The following is a 24,382-nucleotide window of genomic DNA, read 5'->3' as shown; positions in this document are numbered from 1 at the left end:
CAAATGTCGATACCCCACCTACCATGTATGGTTACCACAGCTGTTGTCTGCTGATGTCCAGTGCTGCAGGTGTACTTTCCTGAATCATCCAATTCTAAGTCATGAATGACCAATTCAGCAGCAGAGCCGTGCTGCTTCATCTCATATTTCAGACCAGGGTAGAGAGTAGTATCTCCTTTCCTCCACTCTACTGAAGTGTTGGGTTTGGTAAGCTCACACCTCAGTGATGCTGTACCACCTTCTTCTGCCTCAGTATTCTGAAGCTCTTGTTTAAAAAGTGCTGGTAGGGCTATAAAATAGAAACATATCTTGCAATATACTGCAGATGGGGCTTGGGAAAGAAAACACAGAAAGAAGAACAAAGCACCAGAAGAGCTTTTTTGCAGACATCTCTAAACCTCAATGCTCTAGATTCAAACCAAAAGGCTATTTCCTTAGAGAAGTAACAAAAATATCTGCAGAACAAGAAGAAATCAATTTCAAGAAGTTATATTTGCCATGAAGTGTGTAGAAGCTTAATCAAATCTATGATCTAAAACTGGCAGAATATTTTTCTTACTATAGAAGTAGCCAACATGTTTCCCTGATCACTGAAGAGGTATGCTGAAGATCAGCAGGGAGTTGTAAGAGTTCAGATTCATTCTTAAAACAGACCACTTGCAAGAGAAATTACAATTGACCTGACCATAACATACTGACAAAACGCATTTAGTTCTGCATTGCAATTCCGATTTTCCTCCTGGTCACTCTATTAGGCTGTACAGACAATGCTGTTCTGCATGCCTTATGAACTGCAGTGAGCTCTTCTCCATAAGTGACACTAAACCACAGGTTTTACTTCTAATAAATATAAACTTTTCTTATTGTTTTTTTCTTTTTTACCATTGACCGTCAGAGTGGCAGTTGTCTGCTGATCTCCACAAACACAAGTGTAATCTCCAGTGTCCTCCACATCCAGCTCATGGATAATCAGCTTTGCAACAGCACCATCTTGACTCATTTCATATTTGCTGCTTGCTTTGAGCACCTCCTGCCCTTTCTTCCACTCCACCACAGCAGGCTTAGTCAACTCACATAGCAGAGTAGCTGTCCCACTTTCTACAGCTTCTAAGTCTTTCAGGTCTTTCTTGAATTCTGGAGGCAGTGCTGAAGAGTAAAAGAATTACCATAGAGAGAGTGAATATCCCTTGAAAAGCAGCTAGTTGAGGTCCTGGGGAAGAGGGTGCATGATACACTACCAAGCCCTCATCCAGATCAGTGGAGCCCATGGGGAAAATCTTCCCCAGCTTCCCTGGTCCCTGCATCAGGGCAAGGGAAGTGAGAAGAGCCAGCACAGCTGAGGAGGACAAACAGCAGCAGGCACCTCTTTTCCCTATTCTAACACAAGGATGAAGCACACAAGCAAAGTCCAAAAGAACACAAAAGCCCAAGCAAACAGAAAGGGAACAGGACAGACAATAGCAATAGAGACTGGGGTAGGTCTAAAGTTTGAAGGACCTTAATCCCAAGGATTAATTTACCATGCACTGTTAAGGCAGCTGTGGTGGTCTTGTCTCCACACACACAGGTATAATCTCCAGCATCGTTCAAGTCTAAATTGTGAACTACCAGCTGCACAACACAGCCTTCCTGTCTCATGCTGTACTTGGTGTCCGAAGTGAGGAGGCGGTGGCCCTTCTTCCAATGAACACAGGCAGATGTCTTGCTGACCTCACACTGCAGAGTGGCTGTTCCACCTTCTACTGCTTCCTTGCTGGTCATTTCTTCTTGGAAAAATGGTGGCACAGCTGAAGGATGCAGGTGAAAAGCATTACAAACTAAGGATATCTCCAGGGATGGGTGAGATTGGGAAGTGACAGGGGAAAGTTGTGATGGTTTTGGAAGGACAAGGATCAGCAACAAAGAGAGCCAAGAGAAATAAAAACATCCTAGTGGAAATATACATATATAATATATATAATATTTGATGGATTTATGCTGTCCTTCTACTAACTGTCCTAAAGAGATTTACATCTGCTTTCTACCAGATGAAATCGTAACTAACACAGCTTTGCTCTGGATGCTGCTTTTTATACCCTATGCTATATAAAAATGGTAAGTATTGAGAATAACAGAAAGGAATGGCAAAGAATAAACAGATTTGTGGTTTTGAGAATAAATGCAGGAAAGGAAAGACAAAAGATTAGTGGGTTTAAATGATAGGAAAGGAATGACAGAAAGGAAAGGTGAAAGGATAGCAGGTCCATGTTTAAGGAAAGAAAAGACAAAATGATGGCACAGAAAAATGCAGACTGGTATTTTCCAATAAACACAACCTACGGGTCATTAAAGGAAGGGAATACCTTCAAATGAATGTGACTTCAGTTAATGTGGTTGAAAAAACAGACATGGAAAACTGAACACCTTGTAGTAAAGGACAGATGTTTCCAGTTAGAAAGTAGGAGGGTCAAGATAGTTTTTACCCTGTACTGTTAAGACAGCTGTAGTCTGCTGCTCTCCACACACACAGGTGTAGTCTCCTGCATCCTCCTCAGCTAGTTCATGAATCACCAGCTCTGCCTTTGTCCCTTCCTGCCTCATTTTGCATTTCTCACTTGCTTTGAGAATCCTCTGGTCCTTTCGCCACTCCACCGGAGCCGCCTTGGTGAGCTCACAACGCAGGGCAACTTTTCCACCTTCTTCTGCTTCCTTGTCCTTTAGCTCTTCCTTAAAGAGTGGTGGCAGAGCTGAAGGATGTAATATGGACAAATGGTCACCAGAAAAACAGAATTAAAATCTTCATTTCTTTTTCATGCTTGGGATTGTTTCCCCTCATGCCTCCTTTTTTCAGCCTGTAATAGATGAGCATGGCTACAGCCAAGTTGAGGAACTCTGAAAGCATTCTTCTTCTAGTGTATTGTGGTTTCACTTGATATAAGACATCAGTTCCCTGGGTGTCTGTCATTTTTCATGGTGAAAGAACAATACAGCAAGATCCAGAGCTCAAGTAAACAGCACTCACAAATAACACTGCTGGATACATTATTATTTTAACTATACAGGCATTATTTCTTGGAGGCTGGCATTGATATTTTCTGTTTTGTTTTCGCTAAAAATTCATAACCCCACCTACATGTAAGCAGTTGGATTTCAAAATAAAAATTCTTTTAGTTCTAAATAGAAGTTTGAAGGGCTATTACATGTAATAAGAATTACAGATTCTTACTCTTTCCCTATTTGGAAAACGTAACCCAAAGACAGAATAACCTACAGAAATCAACTTGCAGGAAAACAAATTATTAATATTTACCCACAGAAGTGCCTTGTGCACAACTACTGTACAGAACACAAATAGTACTCCCCAGATGCCTCAGAAAAAGTCCATGCCTCAGGAAAGCCCAGGGGAGGGTCAGAAGATTTTGGGGAAAAAGCTGGATGGAACAGAAGTGGATATCTGACGAAGTTTTTTGGAGCCAAGGTCTGCTGCTTCATTAAAAAGGATACTCATTAATTAAATGACAGCAGAACATGAGGTAATGAGATCATTGTCATAACTCAAGGATTTCTTTATGGATTGGTTTATGGATTGGTTTGTTGGTTTATGGATTGGTTTATAGGATAAAGAACATTATAGCTCCTAATAATTCGTGTTGTTGAGTTTCTTTTAGTCCCTAACTGTTAAAGTAGACCTGATACCCACATAGAGGTGTAAACCCCTGCATCCTTCAAACCTAGGTAAGAAGCTCTGAAATGATAACTCATATCTCATTCTGCATGTCTGATTCACTTAAAGAGTCTGGTACCCCCAGAAGCAACCATGGCTAGGTCATCCAGCAGCACAACATCTCCTCCTCCTGCTCCCTCAACCCTCACTTTTCCTTTGAGCAGTGCTTGAAGAGCAGAGGACCTGATCACCTATATATGCAATATTTGGGCAAAAACTGTGGTAGGATCAAATGAACCATGGGGATGAGGGAGGGAAAAGAACTGGAAAATGTAAATGTCCAAGAAGAATGGACCTGAACAGAAAGAAACATCTTATTTTCTCCTTTTCAAGGGTGACAGTGTAATAATGACCCCAAAATTTGTTCTGACCAATTTTAAATCTGTAAGAAATCAGTTATACACAGAATGAAGGAAAAGAAAGGGATAAAACCACAGACAAGCTACTGACCCAGGGCAGAAACAGATGAATTTTAGAGTAATGTCTATCTATAGAGCTATTTATCAATTTTAATAAGGTCTTTTTACCATGAACTGTCAAAGTTGCTGTTGTCTTCTGGTCACCACACACACAGGTGTAATCTCCAGCATCTTCTACTTCTAGATCGTGAATGACCAACTCTGCAGTGGTGCCAGATTGTCTCATTTGAAATTTGTCACTTGCTTTGAGCACTTTGGACCCTATTTTCCACTGCACTGGAGCTGCTTTGGTTAATTCACAATGCAGGGAGACTGATGTTCCTTCTTGGACTTCTTCATTCTTCAACTCTTCCTTAAAAAACACTGGCAGGGCTGGGGATGAAAAGTCAATAGAGAGTGCATTTAATCTAAGACCTCTGCATTTGTTATTCATGATCAACATCATGAAATACCAACAGAAGTTCAAATCTGGGCAAGTAAGGGTCTTTGGCCATTGAGGATGAGGTTATAACTACGATGATCTGGAAAACTAAATCCAGCAGTGACAATAAGAGAGGGAAGTGTTGAGCTGACAGGTCAAAGTACAACAGACTGGATGAATTCAAGAGGCAACCTAAGTAATTTTTCATAGGGCCACCCTCCATCAGAAGGCAGGACATCTCAGTTGGTCCAACAGGAGCATTTCCTAGCTTCTATTCCCTTAAACTTAAAACATAAATTTATCCGCATGGAGAAATGCTCATGTCCTCAGCTTCCTTTTCAGGAACATCAGACTAAAATTAAATGTCAGAATAAGTTGTTCTTCTTTCCTGGACACAAATTAATTCCTAGGAAAAAGCTGATAGGTGAACACTTTGTAGAGCAAAAGGACGTCTCAGAGAAATAAGAAATGAGCAGTCATCTGCAAGATGAATTTACCATTCACTGTCAGAGAAGCCATGGTATGTTGGTCTCCACACACACAGGTGTAATCTCCAGCATCCTGCAGCTCCAGATCACAAATTTGCAACTCAGCAAGGACATTATCCTGCCGCATGACATATTTTTCACTTGCCCTGATTATGGTGTTTCCTTTCTTCCATTGGACATCTGCAGCCTTGGTCAGCTCACAGCTCAGAGTGACTGTTTGCCTTTCCATGGCTTGCAGGTCCTTCAGTTCCTCTTTGAAACGTGCAGGCAGGGCTGAAGGTTACAAAACAAACACAGGACATTAAAAATGACGTGTGGCACACACATGAGGGGAAGGATGGGGTGGTAGAGAGGCAGGCGACATTTTAGGGTGGAAAGAGTTTGCTTTTCTCATAATTACAGGATATTAGACAAAGTAACAGACAGAAACAGAAAAGTGGTCTGGATGCAAGCAGATCTTAGAGACAGCTTGGAAATTTAAACAAATTCATCCACAAGTGAAAACACAATGAATAGTAATGAGCTGACAGAGATAATAACACAGATAAACGTGTATGTTTTTTACCATGCACTATCAAGGCAGCTGTAGTCTCCTGTTCTCCACACACACAAGTGTATTCTCCAGCATCTTTCATTTCTACATCATGAATAAGCAGCTTCATGACTGTGCCCTCCTGCCTCATTTTGTATTTGTCGCTGGCTTTGAGCAAACTACTTCCCTTTCTCCACTCCACTTGAGCAACCTTGGTCAGCTCGCAGCGCAGAGTGGCTGCTTGACCTTCTGTAACCTCCTCATCCTTCAGGCTCTCCTTGATGCGTGCAGGCAGCACTGAGGATGTAATGGACACAGGGTTAAAATGGAGCAGCAAACACAGCCTCCTGGTGAAGGGTAAGGGTGGGGGAAGAAAAGGCAAGGCCATCAGTGAGGAGCTGTCTCCAGGCCTGGTCTTACATCTACTTTAAGGAGCAAGTGCTAAAACCACTTTGTATATGGAACTGGGGTAACAGTTTTTCCCTTATATCACAAAAAGCAAATTCTCATGACTATGACATGTGAAGTCAGACTCAGAGGAACTATACAGAGATAACAACGAGCATGGAGAAAAGCTGGATTCATACCATAAGTTCGATAGTGAAGACATCTAGATGAAATTGGTTATTACCGTGTACTGCTAAGGAAGCTGTGGACTGCACATCTCCACACATGCAGGTATAATCACCAGCATCACTCTCATTTAGATTATGGATCACCAGTTCTGCAGTGACATCCTTCTGCCTCATTTTGTATTTCTCGCTAGGTTTGAGTACTGTGTCCCCTTTTTTCCACTCCACTGAAGCAGTCTTGGTCAGCTCACAGCGCAGAGTGACTATTTTACCCTCCATGGCTTCCTCATTTCTTAACTCTTCTTTGAAGAGAGCAGGAAGGGCTGGGAAACAGAGGAGCAAATGCTTTCATGATAAACAGTTCTTGGCCACCAAAGAAAATGAACCTGATATTTACCATTACCTATCCATGCCTAGTTATTGACATTAGGATCATCTCACGGAAGAAAGAAACTAATGTGCATCATACACACAAGAAGATTTTATGCACTGGCCATTTTTTGCTGATTGATTTAGAAATGTATGGAGAATAAACAGCAGGAGGGGGGAAAATCCACATACAGCCAAAAATGTAACTTTCTCACTAAAATTAAGCCTGGGAAATTGATATAGCAGGTTACACCATGATCAGAAAAAAATAGCTAAAGGAAAAACTAAAAAGGTTTTACCTTACATATTAAGGATATTTACAGACATAGCTTGAGAGTGAGAAGGAGGCTGAAGAGCAGAATCAGAGAGACCTCTTGAAAGTGTTTTTGTAGTAATAGAATAGAAAAAGAAGGAGAATGCCTGGAAATCTGATACAGAATGGAAATCTGATATAAGACCTTCACCTAACACCCTATCCCTTTCGGAGCAACTAATAGTATCATTTAAAGCATAAACTGAAATCAGGACAGACCGGATAGAACCATGGGAGCAGTAGGATGGGACAAAATCTGCTAAGTCTTTGTAATGGGGTGGGAACCACTTTTGGATATAGAATAGATACGAAAACTGATGAGAATCTCCAGATCCTGACTCTTACCAGCAAGAAATAAATGTACTGGGATATGGATGAGGAGCATAATTGGACAAACACCGATTATGAAGCAGGAGCTCATGGATTTTAAGACAAGTAGTGATGGGGAAGAGCAAAAGGGAATTCTGTGGGCAACAAGAAAGTAAGCATCAGTAATTCAAGAATTGCTACTTAACATCAAGCAGAAACAAACTTCAAGGATAAGGTAGTTTAAGAGAGTGGAAAAATTCTCAAAGAAAGGGCATAATTAAGGGCATAATTACAGAGATTACCAAGGACCACCAGGAATAGCCTGACTAAATCACAAATATTTTAATGTCCTGAAGCTCAAAATACCTATAAAATACAGGGGGTTGATGTGAGTAAGGGGAAAAAACTACTGCAGAATGTAAAGGGAAAACCAGAAAGGTGGGGTTCTCTGCATGTCTCAAGAAGGTCAAGGGCAGTTCCGCATTCCTGGACTCTGTCATCTCATGGACAAAGAAATCAACATTAAAGAGGGGCTGAAAGGTAACTGCAGAATTATGCCAATATCAAATGTCTCCAGACAGAGATGTGTGCTGTATATATTTCTGTCCAGCAACTGGGTGGCAAGATTGCTACTCCAGGAGTTTTCTGTGTCCTCAACTCACAGTTTAACTTGTGGCTCTTGGCTTTATCGAAATATTAGCATGCAAATTCCAGGAAATCTAGCCAGCCTGAACTAAAAAGAAACAGAAAAAAATACTATGACATTAGGTAAGTAGGAGTATTTGGTCTAGTTCTTTATCAGGAATGCAAATTGATGGTGGGTGACACAGGGAAAGCTGAAGTGTTTACTTCCTTTTTCTTTTTTAATATAAAAGGTTAATTATAGCTAAGAAGGTAATAGAAATTCCGGCTAGGAAAATAAAAAAAGGGTTAGAGAATATTTAAATAAACTCAAAGCACCCTGGTATGATGAAATTTGCCCTGGAATACTTAAGCTACAAGCTCAACCAATATCAAACTTTACACTGGAGAAATCAAAAAGAATGGGTGATTCTTCACAAGTACAGAAAAAACAGCAACTCGGTGGTAAAAAAGAATTGCAGATTGAAATAGACACATTTAGTTCTTAACACATTAACCAAGAGTCTGAGCTCCCAGACAATCAAGAAAGATCCAGACAAAGTCAGTAGAGTAAATAGAACCATCTGCTGACCAAATATAAAGGTCTGCTCTAAGGGGAATTCCATGTCTCCCTGACTTCCATCAGCTGTGCTCACTAGATCTCCATTGACAAAAATGCAAATTTAGGAGTACTCACCAGTCTTAATTTACAAGCTGAATCTCATTCACAGTGGTTGTCTTGGAAAAAGACTGAAGAGGGGGGTGGCAGAGGGAGGATCCAAAGAATTATAGCTATTTCAGCTTACCTTTATTCTTAAAAAAACATTGTAGCAATATACATGTACTTGCCAAAATCTTTTGTCTTCGTGAAGGAGTGGACAAGTGTAATTTTTCTTGGCATAGATTAATAAGCTTCACTGGTAGAAAGACACTGTATATGCTGTACACTTTTATTTTAGTAAAGCTCTTACTTGAGGCATAGGTGAATTGCAGGAGGAAGCACTATTAATTTGGAAAACACAGTCAAATAATATTCAACTGTGATTTAAACTCACAATGAAAGAATAAGTTGAGCAGAGTTCCTCAATGCTCCGGCGTCCACTGTTATTCAGCATTTTCTTTAGTGACTTAGACAATGAAATGCAGAGCTGCCATTAACTTTGGCGATGATCTTAAGGTGGGAAGGAAGAGAAGGTGAAAACACTTTGTTAAACTGGGTTAGGATAATAAGATCTTGAAGAAGCAGCGATGAAAAGAAAAGGCTGCAATTTAGCAAGAGCAGATGCAAAATACTCTGTTTAGGAACAGTAAATACAAATACAAGGTGGAGAACAAAAGTTGGCAGCAGGTCTGCAGAGAGGGATTCAGGATTACAAGATATCATGGAGCAAATGCAAGTCAAAAAAATGCAACTATGATGTGAACAAACCCATCATCATAATAGGGATGTATAAAATCAAGTGTCACATGCAAGATACATGAAGTCCTTTCATCTACTCCACTCTGGCAAAGCCCTGGATGGAGCACTGTAGTCTGCTTTTGGCCACCACATTTCTACAAAGATGTGGATTAACCGAAGATGGTCCAGAAAGCACCAAAGATGAGCTGAAGTCTAGCAAACATGACCTATAAAGAAAGAGTAAAAGAATATAAGGAAGAAATTCTTTACTGTAAGGGTGGTGAGGTACCGGAATGGGTTGCCCACGGAGGTAGTGAATGCTCCATCCCTGGCAGTGTTCAAAGACAGGTTGGACAGAGCCTTGGGTGACATGGTTTAGTGTGAGGTGTCCCTGCCCATGGCAGGGGTGTTGGAACTAGATGATCTTAAGGTCCTTTCCAACCCTAACTATTCTATGACTCTATGATTGAAGGGGCTTAGAAAAGAGAAGATAGATGGGAGATATGATGAAAGTTTTCAAATCTGTAAAATAGTTTCACAAAGAGGAAAAAAAGCAAGTATTTTGTCCATTTCTGCTGGGGGACAAGAAGTAATGAGCTCAGAAAGACTTTTGTTGAAGCAAGAAAGAACTTTGTGACAGTAATGATAGCCAGGCAGTGGAAAGTGTGTCCATGGGAACTGCAGATTATTCACCACTGGAGGTTTTGAAGTGCAGGCTAGATAGGGGTGAATGTGACTTGGGGCTCAGGGATGGACTAGATGACATGTAGAGGTCCTTTCTAATGTTTTCTTTCTATGGTTAAGTTGGAAGTTCAAGACTGAAGCCACCCTTGTTTATTGGTAAATATGAAGATATAAATGTCTGGGCAGTAAAGCAAAGAAATTTTAAAGTGGAAAGGAAGGAATGGAGAGTAGATGATCCATCCCTGGCAATGCTCAAGGCCAGGCTGGATGGGGCTTGGCGCAACCTGGTTTAGTGGAAGGTGTCCCTGCCTGTGGCAGGGGGCTGGAATTGGATGTGTTTTAAGATCCCTTCCAACCCAAACCATGCTGTGATTCTATGAAATCAACTGGTTAACGTACTGAATTTCCAGATGGAAAAGATAGCTAAAACTACTTCTTACTGTCCTGTGTTAAGAGTGGAAATAAAGTTTCTTTCTTTCAAAGAAAGTTTGCAGATGAATTTGACCAGGGACTGTGAAGTACTCTTACACTATAATGCTAAGTATTATGCAGTACCAGAACACATATCTACATGATCCTTGGTCAGAGTTATATAGAAAAGTTGCATTGAATCAAGTTTTGTTTGCATTATTTAAAAGTATCTGTCAAGTTCTGATGTAACTTGAAATCTAAGATTGCTCTTTTTAAGAAGTCTGAGTGTTCCTGCTGCTCTGTCTCTCTAGGCTCAAGTCAAAACTAAGTAAAACAGAACAAAAAACACAAGCATGTGGCATACTTTAGCCTTCAGAGTGGTGCAAACCAGTATAGCCATACAAGGAAAACAGGGAAAATGTTAGCATAATCAATGAAACTACAATTCTTATTAGAATCAGATTTAAAAATCACAATAAACCCAAGAAAATCTGTTACTAACAGAATTAGTGATGGCAAGATTAGAGAAAGAATTCATTGTGTATCAGTATCGAGGCTTCCAGAGGAGGAAGGAGAAATATCACACAAAAATTGTTCATTTATGTTTCCTTTACCATGCACTGTCAGTGCTGCAGTAGTCTTCTCATCTCCACACACACAGGTATACTCCCCAGCATCCTTGACTTCTAAAGTATGGATCAGCAGCTGTGCTGTAGTACCTTCCTGTCTCATAGTATATTTTTCACTTGATTTGAGTACTTTGTGTTTCTTTTTCCACTCCACAGAGGCAGTCCTAGATAGCTCACATTGTAGAGTGGCTGTTCCACCTTCAGTGGCTTCTTCATCTTTCATCTCTGTCTTGAAGTGTGCAGGCAAGGCTGAGGAGTTTAAAATGACCAGAATGTATGACCATGACAGCTATTCAAGTAATGATTTACCTGTGGTCCTTCAACCACTATCAACTACATGTGACAAGCAAAGCCTTCCCTAATCAAGATGGAGTGATAACCACCCTGAGAACCATAAAACAGTGACCTTGGAAAGCTGGAAACCACCTTATCCATAAGACAGAGCTTTTTTTTTTTTAATGGTATGGTCTATGGCATGAAATGGAGAACCACACCACTCTCAACTTCTTCAGACTCTACAAGACTGAGCCCTACCTTACTTTGTGTATAGTCTACCATAATGGAAAATAAAGCCTACCATAATGGAAAATAAAGTTCTACCACAACGTAAATCATTACCGAAAGCTCATAAATGAAACTATACGTGAGGCATCAATCTCATTTTCCATGAGATTTCTCCTTAGATAGTGTTCTAGCAGAACTTGACCATCTAATTATTCTGAAACCCTAAAACCATACGAAAAATATCACCAAATGGTAATATTCTCAACTTTAGGACTGCAGCATCTTTACAACCAACATCATAACAATATGATTTTCCTTTCTTAGCAACTACTACTGAACATGAGCAACAAAGAAATGAGTTAGTACCCAGATGAATATCTGACATTTTTGTAATGAACACTTGTTCTATGTCTGATACTGACCAGTGCATTCAGGCATTCAAGCTCATATCCAAACACATGTTGCTAAATTAATCAGAAATAGGGCTGCAATTTTGAAGCTGATACTACCATTTTCTTAAAACCCCCAGCTGGTTGAAAATTATACACTTATTTTTATATATACATATATATTTGTTTTTTTGTTTTTTTTACCATTCACTTTTAGCACAGCAGTGGTTTTCTGATCTCCATAACAGCATGTGTAATCTCCAGCATCTGTCAGATCTAAATCACAGATCATCAGCTCAGCAACTGTGCCCTCGCATTTCATGGTGAACTTGTCATTTGTCTCCAGGGCTCTGTCTCCTTTCCTCCATTCCACAGCAGCTACGGGCTTGCTCAGCTCACAGCAGAAAGTGGCTGTACCATTTTCTGTGGCTTCCATGTTCTTCAACTCCTTTTTAAAATGTGGAGGAAGGGCTGAAGATCACAGGTGAAGAGAGAACACTTTAAAATCAATGAAATACTGTGTCTTGACTGCTCTGCTGGATTAAAAGCCTTTAATCTCAAAGTTTTAGACTATACAGTACCCGAGAGGCAAGCAATGATTTCAGGGGCATCCCTGTCCATGGCAGGGGGGTTGGAACTAGATGATCTTAAGGTCCTTTTCAACCCTAACTATTCTATGATTCTATGCTTTCCAACACACCACATTCAGTATGTCACAACTGAAAACCAAAAATTTCAGTAATAGAAGATATGCTTTAAAGTCATTTTAAGATATAACAACAGAAAGCTGACCCCAAGCTCTCAAGGAGCTATGCACAGCTCTGTCTTAAGATAAGATTAACAATAAAAATGAACACTATGCTGTTTCAAGTTACAGACTGCAATGTATCATGCTCATCTGCCTTTCTCATTTGTTACCATAACAGAGCACCTTTCAATTCCATTCAAGAGAAAAGTTAAATCTCAGTGATATGACCTAAGTAAATTAATTAATGGAAATACTACAAGTGCTATTTATGTCTTAATCAAGTTCTTCATTATCTGCTTCCAGATTCCATTTACATGAAAGAGAACGGACAGAAAAGACTACATGATACTATTTATCTGTCCAAAGTGAACAACTTTCAGTAAAAGATATTCCCAATGATTGATAGAGCTTTCATACAAATTTAAAATAATAAATGAGATTAAGAGCAATTTGTGATCCTGCATGAGACCACAGATGACAAAGAAGAAAATTCCTACTGAACTCATGTATTTTACCATGCACTGTCAGGGATGCAGTAGTCATCTTGTCTCCGCACACGCATGTGTAATCTCCTGCATCTTGTTCCTCCAGGCTATGGATTGTCAGCTCAGCAATGGTATCCTTCAGTCTCATTTTGTACTTCTCACTAGGCTTGAGGACCTTTAGCCCCTTTCTCCACTCCACTGGGGTGGATTTAGTTAGCTCACACTGTAGAACAGCTGTCTTGTTTTCTGTGGCTTCTATATTGACAAGCTCTTTTTTGAACAGTGCAGGCAAAGCTATGGGATGCAATATAAACAGAAAGGATGTCAAAACCATTAACCATACCTTGAGGAACATAGCATTAGCTCCTGCAACCAGTCCTTCACTATTAAAGGAAAACAAATCATATAGTCTTGAAAACTGCATCTGTTAGAAAACTACTTCAGGATCTCATAGGAATAACTGCCACCATGACCTGCTTCTAATGTTGACTTATGCAGCATGCTCATCAATCCCCAGCTGGTTCACGTAATCCTCTCTACCTATTTTAGTCTGAAATCATCTATCTTCAACACTAATGGCTTGACTTTCGACTGAGATTTATTGCCCCAGTTAACAGCACTGCCAGCTCAAGATCTCTACCTTTCCTGACATCATAATTTATCTTCCTGGATCAGAGAAAAAATTAGTAATATAGCTTCAGGTGCACCTTCAAGCCATGATTTCCAATGACATAACTGCTCTAATATCAGGAACACAGGATAGTTATTTTTTAGCATCAGCATTAACCAAGTTACCTTGTAGTGTGCCACTAAAGCAAAAAGGGAGCAACTTAGGGAAGAAAGTGCCAGCTCAAAGGAGGGGAGGAACAGATGGAAGAAAGAACCTCCAGCTGGGAGAAAGAAGAAAAAGTAAAAACATGCAAAAAATCTGCGTGTTTTGACTCCACAGTGTTTTCCCTGTTCTTAGAAGCACCTTATCTTTAAGATACATCTCAAATCAAAACTACCCTTTCATCTACTGGAACTGGTTCTTCTGGAGGGGTAACTAAAGCTCATTGCTACTCACAGAGACTGGAACAAAATCTGTTTCACTACTCCCTAAATCAGGACCTTAGGAATAATGATTTGGGGTGGTGTTTGGATTTTTGGTGGGGTTTTTTAAGTACCATTTTCTTGACAGAATATATCACAGTCCTGCAGAAGACAACAGTCATTCATTCCTGAATGGAAAATCCTCTGACTAAGTGAGCTCTGCATTTTTAAATAACTTTCCTTCAAGTCAAGGACCAAAAGCCACTGATGTTAGTGAGACATAAGGGCAAATCCTCTGAGTATAGTCTTGCTGCTGGAAGTATTCTCACTCTTGGCCTTTTTCACTCTTAAAAAGTGAACACTAAGATAAGAAATTCTCACAAATCTTTGCTTTGCTTATAAAGCCATCAATTTCAAATTGACAGATGGGATGAAACTAACAGAGATGGGATGAAACACAGCCAGCAAACCAAGAAAATGCTGCAGAATCAAAACAAGTGGAAAAGAAACCTCTCAGAGAAAAGGGATCTCCTTGAGATACTGCTATCATAACCAAGAATGGCTTTTTTACCATGGACTGTCAAGACAGCTGAGGTCTTCTGATCTCCGCACACACAGGTATATTCTCCTGTATCTTCTACCTCCAGATCTCGGATCAACAGCTCTGCAGCAGTATCTTCTTGTCTCATCCTATACTTATCACTTGGTTTGAGTGTTTTGTCCCCTTTTTTCCACTCCACTGGGACACCGACCTTGCTCAGCTCACAGTGCAGAGTGGCTGTTGCACCATCTGTGGCTTCTCTGTTCTTCAATCCTTCTTTGAAAAATGCAGGCAAAGCTGAAGGACAGCAATACGAGCAGTGAGATGTAATGCTCAGAAGAGATAAAATTAAACATCGATGTCTAATTTTCCATGTCCTTCTTTTCTTGAACTGGTTTACCAGCACAAGAACATAGACACTCAGTAGTCTCAATGAATCAGTATGAGCAAAGAAATGTCATAACCAGGAAAGCATTCAGTGCTTGCAATAATCTGTAGAGGTGTTTTACATGTACGCAGAGGCACAAATCAATACAAACAGAAGTAGAAAACCCAATTTCTTTTCCTATGAAATTTCAAGCAAAAAAAAACAAATACAAATTTGAAATTTCCGGGGAAAAAAAAATTGTTTTCTTATATGATTTTTTAAACCAGAATGGGAGGACATTTGCTATGTTTTCACATGCTTAAGCAAACAGAAATACATTGCACGTAAAAAAAATGAAATGCTGTTTCATTCTAAATGCCAGTTTGAAATGAAATTGTTCATTTCAATACAAACAAGGATTTTCACCTGAGCTGACATATCCTTTCAAACATGTCAGTTGCAGTAAAAATCAAAGATCTTCCTAAGAATAGTCACCCCTTAGAAAGTATGGGCTTCCTTTACACAGGACAGCAACTGAACGCAATGACAACTGGGCCATAGGTTTAAAAGCACCTTGTTGTCCCAGGAATGGAGTATGGGAATAAGATTCCAGGAATAACCTACCTTTCAGAATTTTACTAAGCTTTAAAATCCCTAAGTCATAATCCCTTTGAGGCAACCTATTTTAATGGGTTTGAGCATAATGGGAATTCTAATAAAGGAACTTTCAAGGCAAAATCAAAATGATGGACCCTAATAAAAACAGTAGCAACCCCGGTTGCCTATACTCTGAACTTGCACACTGATACCTCTCTTGTGCTACACACCCCAGCTGCACTGACACCAATGTGAGCTCTTTGTTGGTGTCAGTAAGCTGTGGATAAGAGTCTGACAGAAGGAAGAAGATGGTAGTGTAACCAGGTATCTGTCCAAATGAACAGAGAAAACAGAGTAGTTAATTTCAGGATGTGTCTTGTTTTGTTTGTTTTACCATGTACTGTTAAAACTGCCATCGTCTGCTGGTCTCCGCACACACAGGAATAATTTCCTGCATCCGTTGCACCTAGATTTTGAATTATAAGCTCAGCAACGCCACCTTCACGTTTCATTTTGTATTTGTCACTTGATTTGAGGGTCTTGAGTCCCTTCTTCCACTCCACATTAGCAGCAGCCTTGTTCAGCTCACAGTGCAGAGTGACAGTTTTACCTTCTGTAGCTTCTTCATCAGTCAGTTCTTTGGTGAAAAGAGCAGGCAGGACTGCAGAGTAAACGTGATACAGACATGGCATCAAAGCTGAGAAAGCCTGACCTACGATCTACTCACTCTCATCTCCTTGAAGCTGCATGTCACTGAAGCCACAAGACCTTCATACACCAGAGTTTTGTTCAAATGTCTAACATTTCAAATGAGATCTCACACTGATTTTTGATTTTTGGTCTTCCCAATTTAAAACTTGCTTTAAAAGCAAGTCTGTCTATCTCTAAACTTAGTTGATGAGCCATCTATCCTGTACTTTATACACCATAAAATCAAAGGGGAAAAATTAGAGGCTGAATTTCAGTATGAGACACAGACTTTTCCCTTGTTTCCCTTGAGAAAAATAGCAGCTCTGCAGAAGTGCCTGATTCATGGCACTGTCTCTATTTTTTGTAAATAGAGCCCCTTGAAAAAGAGCAGTAACTAATGTGTTGTCAGCTTTCTACAGAGATAAAGTGTATGGTTTGGAAGAGGAGGGCCAAAATTGGTTAAAAAGGGCTGGGAATAGCAAGAGCATAAAAAGCTAAAATAGTCCTTGTGTAGCATCTTACATTGACAAAACTTGTAACTCTTAGGAGCTACAAGTATAACAGTGTAAGTTACAAAAAGTAAATTTAATTCCCACTTTTGGGTCAATCCCCATGGGAAAACTTTCTGACAAGTAGCTACACAGAACAAGGGAGATTGTGTTGAGTTAGAGACCTGTACTCTGCTTATCATTTGAACATGGCACCTAGGAAGACAAATAGCACATCAAGAGGGCACCAGGTGAAAGGAGAGGAAGAGAAGGAAAACAGGATAGAAAAATTAATCAGTAGGATGAAGGATAGAAAGTGTACAGGGACCAGATGAAGCAGGAGAGAAAGAGGAAGAGAGGAAAGAGAACTATACAGGTTTACTTGGAGCATGGGTGAAGAATTTCTTTTTACCATTAACTGCCAAAGCAGCTGTAGTCTGTTGATCTCCGCACACACAGCTGTAATCACCAGCATCTGCCAAATCCAAATCCCGGATCATCAGCTCCACAAAGGGACCATCCTGCTCTATTTTGTATTTTTCACTTGGTTTTAGGACCATATTCCCCTTTCTCCACTCAACCACGGCTGATTTGCTCAGTTTACAGTGCAAAGTGACTGTCTCCCCCTCTGTAGCTTCCTTGTTCAACATTTCTTCTTGGAAGAGGATAGGCAAGGCTGAAGGATGCAAGACCAATAGAGAAGGAATCAGCACTATAGTGAAATGTAGTGGATTTTGCTGTGAGTTACTGAGCTGTATTATACACATTTAACCAAAAATGCACTACTGCTAGGTGGATACAGTTGAAAGGGGTTAAAACCTCATAGAGAGAAACAAATTAGAGAAAACAATATACAATATAGCTGTGCTGTCTCAAAACAAAATAAAAAGCACAAAGGAATATTCTCTAATAGAGTGGCTCTTTCACAACACATAGCTGAGAGCATGAAACCTCCAAGAAATCACGCTAACCAAGTTTTGGATGACCAACAAATACTGCCAAATATGCTAAGTTTCAGGCTTAATGAGAAACGTGGGTAGAATGGTTACCATTCACTCTCAAAGCAGCTGTTGTCTTCTGGTCTCCACACACGCAGGTATAGCTCCCAGCATCTGTCAAGTCTAAGTCTTGGATAACCAGCTCAACAAAGCGTCCTTCCCGTCTCATTTTGTATTTGCTATCTGGCATCAGCACCTTCCCGTCTTTCCTCCACTCAACTGAGCCCACTGCCTGGCTCAGCTCGCACTGCAGTGTGGCCGTCCCGCTCTCCATGGCTTCCTCATTCTTCAGCTCTTTCTTGAAACGGACTGGCAGGGCTGAGAGATGCAGAATGAAAAGGGGTTGCAACCCAAGGCCCTGCCCAGATCTCTGATCAGAGGCTGAATCGTGATATATCGTATGACTACCTAAGCCTTATTCCAACACCCTTATCCTTAAGCACATCCTGCCTTTCTTTTTCTGTAGATGGTAAAAATATAATCTAGTAAATTGTTCTGTGGGAATCAAAGCATGCATGATCTTGATTGGGATCATGCATACAAATGACAAACTCATTCTCATCATTAAAGATTATGAACCTTCCCTAACAGAAAATCCCAAGAAATCTTATGTTTCCATACTAGTTCAGGAACACATACGTGCATGTTAGCACCCTTCACTTGAGGAAAGGTATGAAGACAATGAAATACACACATATTCAACAGCAGGCATAATGAAAGATGATTGTGGATGGGAATTGAGGAAAGGAGTGGCACAGCAACATGAAAAAGTAGAAAGATGAAAAAAGTAGAAGCAGGACATGAATGACATGATGCTGTGAGGGAACGTAGAGCGAGGAGGAGAATGTGAGGGAACGTAGAGAGGAGGAGAGAAGAGATGGACAGAAACTTTCCAGAGTTTCACAGGTTATTTCTGACTTTTTACCATTTACTGACAAAGCTGCTGTGGTTTTTTGGTTCCCCACTACACATGTATAGTCTCCAGCATCCTTTAGGTCCAGATCGTGGATCAGCAGCTCAGCCACCGTACCCTCCTGCCTCATCTTGTACTTGTTACTTGGCCGGAGAAGAGTAGGCCCCTTCCTCCACTCCACAGGGGTCTCTCTGCTCAGCTGGCATTGCAGGGTGGCTGTCCCACCTTCCACAGCTTCTACGTTCTTCAGCTCTTCTTTAACAAGCACAGAGACAGCTGAGGAATGAAGCATTCTCATTTTACTTTAGGAGCATCATTACCAACTGGTGACCTTATATGGGACCTAAAGTAGAAACAAATTCTCTTGGCACAGCTAATAGGCTCTGACCTACCTGCATATCCAGGATTCTACTTGTGCTTACAATAGCACACCATGAGTTTGTGGGGAAAATAAAACCAAAACAATGATTTTCCAATAATTAGAATATCAAAGTAATTACCCTTATGCTACCCAAATCCTGCTGGTCACAGAGGATATCACAGAAATGAATTGCATATTCTTTAACAAAACATGTAACTGAGGCCCTTCTTACCTCCTGGCTTAGAGGTCACCCAAACACTTCTATCCAGAGCAGAAAGCAGAACAGTTATTTCAGAAGCAAGGAAAGATATATTGTTATCAGGCATATTTGTTTGCTATATTTTAGCATGACGTTATCATCCTGGAAAACATAAAAGACCCAGCCAGAGCTGCCTTTTTTTGTACTGATCCCTTTTCTCTGAATGTTCAGTATAAATGTGCAGGCGTTAGCAGGACCATGGCAAGAACAATAACAAATGGTCACAAGCAGGTACCGTATTCCTACCATGGACTTTGACTTGGGCTGTGGTCTGCTGGTCTCCCGTGTCACAGGTGTATCTTCCCGCATCTTCTGGCTCTGCATTATGAATCACCAGCTCTGCCACTGTTCCCTTCTGCTTCATTTCATATTTGGCACTTGCCTGGAGTGTGGCTTCTCCCTTCTTCCACACCACAGTGGCATCAGCTTTTGTGAGTTCACAGCGTAAGGAGACAGATTTCCCTGCTTCCATTTCTGTGTTTTCCAAGGCTTGTTTGAAAAGGACAGGCACAGCTAGAAAACCAAAAGAACCAAAGATTAGAACATGCCCTCTTGACCTGCTGTATAGCAAATGGCCCATTACAGCTGTTACTTCTTAAAACCAGCTTTTTTCCATAAGAGCAGAGAAGCCCTAGACCCTACCTTGGCATCAAACTGTACTTCATGTATGTGGCATCAAAGTTATTCTGCTTGGGAGCAGGAAGAAATCTCTCCCCCAGATATCACCTTACTGCAGAGATTCCTGGGAATATGTTGGAGGTTTCTCTCATATTTATTAGGACCCCTTCATAGTCTTCTGGGCATCCTCACCTAACAAAGGCCAGGTCAGACGGGGCTTTGAGCAACCTGGTCTAGTGGTAGGTGTCTCTACACATGTCAAGGGGCTGGAATTGGATGAGGTTGGAATGACGGGGTTGGATGAGGGGGGTGGAATTGGATGAGCTTAAAAGTCCCTTCCAACCCGAACCATTTGATGATGATGATGATGCAGCTGCAGTGCTCCAAGACAACCTTCATGCCTTGTATCTCTCCTGCTTTCTGCTCTAGCACATACTACTTTTGCTATACTATTATAAGAACTGTATTTGTTTAAGGTCATTGGGGAGTGCAGATGGCATCTGAGAACATTTTAAAAGTATGTTTTGGGTAATTCAGGGGCCTAAACATTCATCAGTTTGCCACCTGCAATTTGCCAATGACTAGACTTCTGTTTTCATCTTCTTGTGCTCCAATGCTCCTGGTCTCCATGTCTGACTCCAGTCTTTATCACAGCCATGCAAAATAGCTGATAGATCAGGAATTATGGAATGTAAGATATAGAAAATTAACCCTCTGCACTTATTTTTTGCTCTGTGGGAAATTACATATTTAAAATCCCAGGCATGTAATGTGAGATTACATGAATTAAATATATAAAAGTAATTACAAGTATGCAGTGTTACCTGTGAATATGATTTTGTAGATGACATTACAGAATCACAGAATCCCAAGGGTTGGAAGGGACCTCGAAAGATCATCTAGTCCAACCCACCTGCAAGAGCAGGGTAACCTAGAGTACATCACACAAGAACTTGTCCAGGCAGGCCTTGAATATCTCCAATGTAGGAGACTCCACAACTCCCCTGGGCAACCTGTTCCAGTGCTCTGTCACTCTCACAGTAAAGAAGTTCTTCCTGATGTTCACATGGAACCTCCTATGCTCCAGTTTACACCCATTGTCCCTTGTCCTGTCACTGGATATCACTGAAAAAAGCCTAGCTCCATCATCCTGACACCCACCCTTTAGATATTTGTAAACACTGATGAGGTCACCCCTCAGTCTCCTCCAAGCTAAAGAGACCCAGCTCCCTCAGCCTCTCCTCATAAGGGAGGTGTTCCACTCCCTTCATCATCTTTGTGGCTCTGCGCTGGACTCTTTCAAGCAATTCCCTGTCCTTCTTGAACTGAGGGGCCCAGATTGCCACAAAATAACACAGAGAAGTGCTATATGACTTTTTTAAATAGAAGATCTATTAACCAATGCATTAAGAAAGTGTGGCAATGTATGTAACTCTGCCTACCATTTACTTTCACCTGAGCAGTGGTCTTCTGTTCCCCAGTGCTGCAGGTATAGTCTCCAGAATCTATCGATTTGACGTCCCGAATAATGAGCTCCGCCACAGTACCATACTGCTTAAATTCATACTTCTCACTGGCATAGAGAACAGTGTCTCCTTTCATCCATTTCACAGGGGTATCAGGTTTGCTGAGCTCACAGGTCAGCTTGACTTGTTTTCCTTCTTTAGCTTCTTCATTTTGGAGCTCTTGCTTGAAAATAATTGGTGTTTCTGAAAAATAATATTGCAAATATTTAAGGAAACACAAAAGATCAGAAGCATTTTTTCTGATTTTATTTCAGACTTTGTTATTAAGCTAGGAAACCACAGGAATGGAAAATCACTAACAAAGACTAAGCAGATTCTGACATCTGTCTGCCAGCACTCTAATGCAGCAAAACAGGATTTGAGACCATAAATTTGCTTTCCTTTTAATCACTATCTGTACTATCAAAGACTTTGCTGCTACTACTGTTGTCATTATTAACATTAGTGTCAGGTGCTGCACTGTTATTAACAACACAAGCAGTGCATTGCAGCACTGCAGGTGTGTGGTCAGAGCTAGACCACTGGCACAAAAAATGTAAAACTTCTCTGAGTATAACCCACACTAGATATAAGGAAGAAATTCTTTACTGTTAGGGTGGTGAGGTGCTGGAATGGGTTGCCCAGGAAAGTTGTGAATGCTCCATCCCTGGCAGTGTTCAAGGCCAGGCTGGACAGAGCTTTGGGCAACACGGTCTAGTGTGAGATCTGCCTGCCTGTGGCAGGGGGTTGGAGCAAGTTGATCTTAAGGTCCTTTCCAACCCTAACTATTCTATGATTCTGTAACACAGAGGACATGGGAATGAGCAAAGCACTCTCTGTCATGACCAGCAATATTATCATTGTAAAAAACACACAATGTAGTTTCATTCAACATGAATACAAACTTAAAACCAGCACAGAGCAAACACAGAGAGGAAAGCACAGCTGCACACAAAAATGTCCCTGTTAAGATTCCTATGCAGGCTCTGTCACAGCCTTCATTCAGGCTTTAAGGTGAGTTAATGTAGGAAAGGCACTTATTGGGGAAAAAACTCAATTAACGTTTTTTTCCCTCAGATCATGACACCCCCCGTCCCCCCCCCCCAGTTTCTTCCTGGCTTCTGCTGTCTTACAAATATGCAAGTCAGCTACTGATTCACTACGTTGTGTCCTGTGGCTATTGCAAAACTGCAGCCTATTCTCTGTTACCTCCAGTTTGGGACACTCAGTGTCACATGGCTACCAACTTCATTTTTTGTGCTATTTTTGCATCTTGCTGTTCTGATGTGACCCTAGTGTATAGAGGAAGCTACTCGGTGTAATTTAGGACTCGACATTTGCTGGTGATTGGAATCCATGTGTTTAAATCCTACATCCATTCACACGCTTCACAGAGAAAGGAAACAATGGACTGCTATGTAACATTACGAATGTGTTTTTTTATAACAGAAAACTGTTCTTTGCCATGGGTGAGATCCAGGTCCTACTGAAGTCAACACAGATCTTTCTATTGTGTGTAACATGTATTTAGAAAACATCCTAGTGCTGCAGAAAGACATGGCAAATTGGGACCATTAATCATCACCTCTTCTTCATTACATCATCAAGGTCTTCTCTTCCCTTGCACAGCAGATCTCAGCCTTAGGTTGGCTTGTTCGTGCTCTGGATAAGCAGTGTGAGCAGTTTGCCTTCCTTCTTCATGTTCTGAAGTTCAGGTTAGCTATTCCAACAACCCAAATGCTTTTTGTTCACACTGACTACTTTAATCTAGGTGCAGCTTTGGATCTGCCCTTCCCAAGTACATTATACCAGCTGCAAACAGGATACCCACTGGCCAGGCTAAACACAGCCTGTGACATTAATAATTTCCCTGTACCTGCTTCAACCTGCCCATATGAACAAGTGATTTACTCATAGAAACCCAAGCTTCTCCTCAACCTGAATGCTAGGCAGTGACTCAAGACAAGCAGGAATGATTGTAAGATGCATAGTAGATGAGCCTTGTTCTGACACAGCTCAGACCCAACACTTAGCTAACATGCTCATCCAACTTGTTCAGGGAACTCTTGCTTTGTTTCAGACAACCCTTTAGATTGCACCTCTTGCATGATGACACTATTTGGGTGCATTACTCTTGACAAATTTGGCTGCCTAAATCAATTACCCAGACAAGTGTGGGTGTGTGAGCTCCATCCTGTTAGAAAGCCTTCAGAGGAGACACCTTCAGAAGACGATTCATCCTTCTTCTGGATTACTTCTGATGCTGGGTGGATCTCCTACTGAACTGGGCTTGGAGTAACTTGGTCTAGTGGGAGGTGTCCATGCCCATTGCAGGGGCTTGGAACTAAATGATCTCTAAGGTCCCTTCCAACTCAAACCACTTATGATTCAATGATTCATTCTAAGATTCTTTAGAGAGCTTAAACACTTAAATTTCACAAAGTTAAAATGAGGTAAGATCAAGAATTTTCCTATTTCATATTCTGTCACCTGAGTGCTGTTCCAGACAACTTGTCCTGCACTGTGGTGCAAAGTCATGAGGGTTTCATTCAGTGTAGCTTCACAATTTTATCATTTCAGTTTTTTACTCTGACCTTGGTGTTAGATGATGAGTTAGGACCCAAAACATCACTCCAAATGCTCTTACCCTTGACAGTAATAACAGCGCTACTTCTAGCTGCTCCAGCCTCACACTCATATCTGCCACTGTCTCTTTCTTCTGCCCTGTGAATGACAAGCTTGGCTTCAAATCCCGACCGACTGATGTTATACTTGGAAGAATTCCTAAGGCTCTTCCCATCTTTGCACCACTTTACAGGGCTGTCTGATTTGGAGGTTTCACAGTGAAGGATCACATCCTCTCCCTCAGTGACTTCAGTATCAACCAGCTCCTTTGTGAAGATGCAGGGCTTCTCTAGAATCACATAAAAGCCATCTGAGATGTTTCAGAAGAGGTGTGAATTTTCAGATCAGAAGTAATCTGTGAAGTTTACATTCAAGATTACTTGTATCAAAAC

At 40.9% G+C, this 24,382-nt stretch overlaps 1 protein-coding gene across 1 annotated transcript in view; it reads right to left on the bottom strand.

The window, feature by feature from the left end:
• OBSCN (obscurin, cytoskeletal calmodulin and titin-interacting RhoGEF) overlaps positions 1-24,382 on the bottom strand; it is a 174,172-nt gene that overhangs the window by 90,772 nt on the left and 59,018 nt on the right. Inside the window, 19 exon segments of the mRNA XM_034060452.1 lie at positions 23-289; positions 883-1,146; positions 1,521-1,787; positions 2,463-2,726; positions 4,231-4,494; positions 5,041-5,304; positions 5,597-5,860; positions 6,195-6,458; positions 10,856-11,119; positions 11,968-12,234; positions 13,027-13,290; positions 14,600-14,866; positions 15,928-16,194; positions 17,124-17,387; positions 17,761-18,027; positions 18,635-18,898; positions 19,489-19,755; positions 21,303-21,569; positions 24,013-24,279. Of these exon segments, the coding sequence (XP_033916343.1) occupies positions 23-289; positions 883-1,146; positions 1,521-1,787; positions 2,463-2,726; positions 4,231-4,494; positions 5,041-5,304; positions 5,597-5,860; positions 6,195-6,458; positions 10,856-11,119; positions 11,968-12,234; positions 13,027-13,290; positions 14,600-14,866; positions 15,928-16,194; positions 17,124-17,387; positions 17,761-18,027; positions 18,635-18,898; positions 19,489-19,755; positions 21,303-21,569; positions 24,013-24,279 (5,043 nt within the window).

This window comes from Melopsittacus undulatus, chromosome 1 (genome assembly GCF_012275295.1).
Source record: "Melopsittacus undulatus isolate bMelUnd1 chromosome 1, bMelUnd1.mat.Z, whole genome shotgun sequence".
In the NCBI taxonomy this organism is placed as follows: Eukaryota; Metazoa; Chordata; class Aves; order Psittaciformes; family Psittaculidae; genus Melopsittacus; species Melopsittacus undulatus.
This window is presented reverse-complemented; position numbering and strand designations above follow the sequence as displayed.